This window comes from Etheostoma cragini, chromosome 10 (genome assembly GCF_013103735.1).
Source record: "Etheostoma cragini isolate CJK2018 chromosome 10, CSU_Ecrag_1.0, whole genome shotgun sequence".
NCBI lineage: Eukaryota > Metazoa > Chordata > Actinopteri > Perciformes > Percidae > Etheostoma > Etheostoma cragini.
In genome coordinates this window covers 1,883,303-1,889,186 of record NC_048416.1, presented here as the reverse complement: position 1 = coordinate 1,889,186, position 5,884 = coordinate 1,883,303, and the positions used below count along the sequence as shown (strand labels likewise).

The 5,884-nt window shown below is 40.4% G+C and overlaps 1 protein-coding gene and 1 long non-coding RNA gene across 2 annotated transcripts in view; both read right to left on the bottom strand.

Moving 5' to 3' along the window:
* Positions 1 to 1,965: 1,965 nt before the first annotated feature.
* The window catches only part of LOC117952267 (endothelin receptor type B-like), an 8,236-nt gene continuing 4,317 nt past the window's right edge, over positions 1,966 to 5,884 (bottom strand). The window contains exons 7-8 of the mRNA XM_034884414.1: positions 3,676 to 3,683; positions 1,966 to 2,002 (exon numbers count right to left, since the gene is read on the bottom strand). Of these exons, the coding sequence (XP_034740305.1) occupies positions 1,966 to 2,002; positions 3,676 to 3,683 (45 nt within the window). The remainder of the gene's footprint in view (positions 2,003 to 3,675; positions 3,684 to 5,884) is intronic.
* On the bottom strand, positions 4,701 to 5,878 carry LOC117951840. Its single transcript, XR_004658261.1, has 2 exons — positions 5,700 to 5,878; positions 4,701 to 5,667 (listed from the first exon to the last, which is right to left on the bottom strand). It is a non-coding gene; the product is annotated as an uncharacterized LOC117951840 (long non-coding RNA).

The window sequence follows — 5,884 nt, the reverse complement described above, 5'->3', positions numbered from 1 at the left end:
GGACTACTAGCCAGTCAGGAGCAGAGTATGAGGCCCCTGACAGTACCTAGGTAAGGACTACTAGCCAGTCAGAAGCAGGGTTTAGGGTGAGTCCTGTCAGGACCTAGGTAAGGACTACTAGCCAGTCAGAAACAGACTATGAGGGTGTGCCCTGTCAGGACCTAGGTAAAGACTACTAGCCAGTCAGAAGCAGAGTATGAGGGTGTGCCATGCTAGCAGCTAGGCAAGCATTATAACGTGTTATAAAGTGATGAGGGTTTGTCTCTGAAGTAAGTACTACAAAAAACTGAAACAGTTCTTTAACACTGTTTTCTGTTGGAGATGGTAACACCCTGAGGGGGGGCTTTGGTGTTTTTCACTTTGTGAACCTGTACCATGCACAACAAAGATATATAACACAATAAAAGGAAAGGCAAAAATATATGTATAAAATGAGCACATTATGACTTTTGATATGTCCAGCACAGTGCTGGCTGTGGAAGGGAAATTCCCCAAAACCGCCACATGTCCCAGACCACATCAAGGGGGACCACAATGCTTTTGTTGTATATTCATAAAACCGTTAATCCACAGCCACACGGTAAGACCAAGGCTCGCTGCTGTGAAGAATCGACTCTCTTAGCAAACAATCTTTTGCAGTGTTGTGCCATGTCTAATGTGGTTTTGTTCAGAATGACCCGCTGTCATAAAGCTCCAAATTTATCACACCAAATCCTTGTTTATACCAGTTTTATTTAAAACACATTATTATGACATCATTTCACTCTCAATTGATTTATTTAAAACGTCTATTGCAATACTGAAAAAACTTAACATTTTTAGATCCGGGTCCGTTGACTACAGCCAGGTCTGTTTCAGATATTAAGAAGAAAAAAAACATATTCTTTAGAATATACATTACAATGTACATAAAGCAACGCTTCATGAATTAAAAAAATAAGAATTTAAAGTAGCTGCTAACAGACAGATACTGGATATTGGATAAAAAACAGAACTATTTCAGGATGAGCTGATGTGAAAGAAGTTGAGTTTTAACAGTTATTTCCATAAACCTGCCTCTTGGAACCGGCCCCTGGGCCCTAATGTCCAAAACAATCATTTCAAACCGGGAAAAGGCTTGTAAAATGTAATCTGTAACACATTTGATGTTGTTCCTTTTGCGGATCTTTCTCTGAAATCAGATGTCAACCGAAATGAAACGCATCCTCAGAAAAAAATAAGAAGAAAGAAAGACAAGAAGCCCAACTCAAGGAATGACATTTAACCTTTGACAGGCTGTTGATAACGGAGATGATTTTTTTAATGGCAAAATTAAAGAATTTTTGAGTGTTTTTGAAAGCGAGTTATACTCAGGGAACTGATATATAAGAGATATGTAGCTCAGCGTTAATTCTTTTAGGAAGACCTAACTGTTAATCGATGCTCAACTAAATCAATTCAGCTGTAATCCTAATAAATGTATATTTTATTGTGCTGTATACTGTATAACTGCCCCATATCTGCAAGAAGTCTCCCCCCACTTAATCAATGCTCTGCCTAACTCCAATCAGCTGTTGGAGGCGTCCACCTTCCTGCTAAACCAATCAGAATAGTACACAATGGCAAGGGCCAATCACAGAGTCACAACTCTGACTGGAATCCTTTTCTCCCTTTGCTATCAGCTGTCGCTGCAGGCAAAGAGTGCAACCCTCCAAGACTTTGTACATTGTGTTTGAGCAGTACAGTAAATCTTATTTGCATATCTGCAAACATGTCTCTCCTGATCGAAATGATACAAAAGAGATGTAAAGCACACTACATGAAGCGTTTAAATGAAAAGTCAGCGTGCTCTTTAAAGAGTGAAAACCACTTACAGTAAACTTAAACAACACCCTACTTAAAGGTGCCCTGTGCTAGTCCGGCTATCACCAGACCTTCAACCATGAAACACTAATTGTTAAGCTGAATCACAGTACTAATGCTCTCTCACAAAACTGCACTTCCCAGAGTGCACCAGCAGCAGCTAACTGGCTGCTTTGCACCTGATCAGTCATTAGCATTGACTTGGAGCACCTGTTGGGCCGTTGAGGGGCTCAGTCGTTCAGAAAATCAAACTGCAGAGAGAAGACGCTCCGAGTTAAATCACAAAGTCAGTCCAAAGACGCCAATGGTTGGTGAGAAGTTTTATGTACTTTCATGATGTTTTGAAATATGGCTTATGATGTTTAACTGCTGTGTAGCTTGGTTAAGACACATTGCAGCATTGAGCTAATTAGTGGATTTTGAGTTAAATGGGTTTATGCTAAAATAACAGTTCATTTTGAGTTTGAAAGAAATTAAAAGAAGAATGGTGAAATGTTAAGTCCTGTGAAATGCCTGAGCTTTATTAACTTTAAGATTCATGAAATTGTCTTTCTTTATTCAATGTGTAAAGTGTAATTGGTTTAGGCATTTAAAACTTATCAAAAAATGTTTAAAATGTTAACTTTGGTTCTGTCTTTAAAGGTTTACAACCTAATCGCCCACTAACCAACTGGCAGACCAATCATCTGACAAAGCCGAAAAAAATAAATAAAAGAGATTAAGTTGGAAATTTGAGTTGTACTTGTGTCCTTTGGGAACTGAACAAGAGGAGAACTTGACACTAATATCGCTTTTTGTCCCACAGTTTTGTCACTTTTTCAATGTTGTGGGTGTTTTTTTTTTTTTTTTTTTTTTTTTCCAAAGTTATTATTTCAAAGGCTAATTTTTTTGTGATGGAAACGTGACAACGTGAGGGTTAAGATTGAACTTGAGTCTGGGGGGGTTTGCTCTATTTTCTCTGCGAGACACGGGACCAACGGGCATAGTTCTAATGACTCTGTATGCAACTTGGTAGTCCTTCACCCAATCAGACCCACGACCCTTGACCCTTGGCTTTGCAGACAGCGGCATCCCCGTGCTGCTGCGCTTCGGTGGCCGCCATGTTGAATGCAAACACGAAGCTGCTTGCACGTGTGTTTCTGGAACACGCCGTGGCGCGGCTGGTGGAATATCAAGCTTTGATTTAACCCTTGCATTGTCTATCCCGTCAAAATTGAGAATCAACCCTTTTTGTTTTTAACTTTTACGTTTCTGTCACTTTTTTGATGTTTTTAACACTACGTAACACTAACTTATTAACTTTAGTTTTACAGTTATTTTAGGAATTGTCAACCTAATTTTTAGGAAATTAAACCTGATGTTTGAGTTAGAAAAGCAGAAATTAGGACTTATTTAGACTAAAATGAAAGGAATGGATATTGATGATAATCACAGACTGGAATATGTCAACTTTTACTCAATACTATTTCAAAAACACTTCCATTTGTTTTCAAATGCTGTAAAATTGAATAAGTCGCCCCAAAATGTAAAGTAGAGATTTGTACTTGTGGAAGAGCGTTGTGTGGACTCAATCATGTTTTTTTGGGGAATTAAAAAGAACATTGATATAGGAAAACGGGTCAATTGGACCCGAGGAAAGCATGAGGGTTAAATGGCTGGGATTGCTCACAGGGCCATCTTCACCTCTGGAAAAGCAGCGCCGACTCGCCCGGGGGAAAGGATCTGAAAGGGGGTCCTCACCTAGCTGCAAAAGCAGTTCCAAAGCCAATAGCGCTTCTTTCAGAAGCTTGGTTTATTTGGGCCCGGCAATCGTACTTGGATCCTAGACCGAACAAGCAGGACTAGAAGAAAGGATGGTTTTGGGTTCCTGCCGGTCTCTGCAGCGGTTCGTTTGCGAATGCAATCAACCCAGGTTTTTTTTTTTTTTTTTCAGCAAAAAAGAAAGGAAATCTTTCCTTAGGGGAACTATTTCTGTAAGATTTCTCATTCGATCATTCAGATTTTTTTTTTTTTGTATATGCTTGCTCTTCGGGGAACTATTAGAATTGTTGGGACTTTACAAATTATAAAGTGTGTTCAACACCTACTCTATCCGTACAGTGTCTCGATAACTGTTATGATTTGATACTATAAAGAAAATTGAATTCAACACAATAACTCTGGGCAGAGTACAGCCCCACCACCCATTGTGTGTTCAGATACTGTCTCCTGTTCCCAGACATGTTGTCCCAATGATCCAGGAGTAGTGTCCATGTTGTTTTCACATAGCTTTAAGCTCATGAACACAACCAAGGCGGAACAATAACTTCCCAACTCTGGAAATGGGAACATCTGATGAGCACGTCCATGCGCCGGAGGTCTGCGCTCTGCAAAGTGCCTTTCTAGTTTTTTGATTGTTTAATGGCGGTTACGTTCTAAAGCCAAAATAAACACTTTTGCGTTACCCTGCAGGATGGTTCCAGATTTTGTGTGAATGCAGCTGAAGTAAACACTTCATCCTGTCCAATGTGGTTTCTCTGCTCCACGTGTGTGTGTGTGTGTGTGTGCACACACCTGCAGCTGTTATATCTACAACGGGAGGAGCAGAGGAGATAGCGATGTAACCTGGTTGTGATTGGCTGCGGGATGCACCCCCACTGCCCAAACGCTGATGCCCAGAACACAAGATAAGGTCTGAAGATGCAGACACCAACACACACCTCTAGTGGGTCATAAGTGATGGAGAGGGATTACTTATGTATCTCTTTAAATCTATACATTTGTTTTTTTGGTTTACGCAGATATACTGTGCAACTTGAATATTATGGCAGCAACTATGAGAATGCATCACTAGCGACCAGAAAGGACCCTTAGACAAATGCTATAAAATAATATTTATTACAGGTTTATCTAAACAAATAAGTAGTATAAAATGCAATATAAAACACCAGGGCCAGTCCTCGCATTACATTTGATCTTCAATGTCAAATTAGTCTTGACTTGTTCACAAAGCTAAGACCTTCCAGTACATATTTGCCTCTACACGTAGCTGAAAACAAGGGGACGATAGCATAAATACATAGAAGTTATGAGTCATATTCAGACTGATCAGTTGATTGGAGGAGCGCCAATGGAAATATGTTGTGTGGTTTTTCAGCAAATATGGATTTGAAAGAGGACACATTTGATCTTTAGTTTGAGATAGAGAAGTCAGAATATGTGAGGTTCTCATAAAACATGCTCCGGTTAGCCACTGCGTCTCGGCTAGTGACGTAGGAAACAGCTGAAGACAGAGGACGCTCAGAAACCGGATCTCCCTCAAAACAGCACGGATGGGCTTTTCCCCAAGTTTGTCTGCGTGTGGAAGCACCAGAGACACAAAGTAACACCCCAAATCCCAGAAAAAAAGGATTTGTTTTCAGAATATGGTCACTTTGAGACTTTATATACTAGTAAATGATCTCTTCGGTGTAGCATGATGAGAATCATCTGGTATTTGTCAGAGGTCTCAGACAACAGATGGCGTCCACATGACTTGAAACGGCGATGATTTCCAGATTTAAAAAGATTCCGACTATTGGCCTTCCACATGACAGTGGGGGCCATTTTCCCCTGGTATGATGTCACCAGGGCGCATGGGTGTCGGGAAGCTCAACACTTCCACGTTGATTGTGAGATCATCATTTTTTGTCCATTTGCATTACATAAAGAAATTCTTTTAGAAAATAACTCAGGGTCACAGGTCCCCGCTATGTTTCCCTGTGAGGTTTTCAACAGGTGGTCTTATCAGAGCTGTAGATTCATACATGAAGCAACACCGGCTAGATATAATCGTAAGTGTTCGGTCTGCTCGTAAATAATCCTGTACATAAATTTACATGCGGCATGATAAACATTCTTCATAAATGTATTGACAGTGTTGGTCCACTGAGAGACTTTTAGTCCGCTGAGCACCAGCCAAAGTGTCGCAGTGTGAACAGATTCATGTAGGCTTGGTTCATCCATCACTTTGGCTCCGTCCTTTTGTGTGTTTATCAGAGTCTTTCAGTCCGCTGTGAGTCCT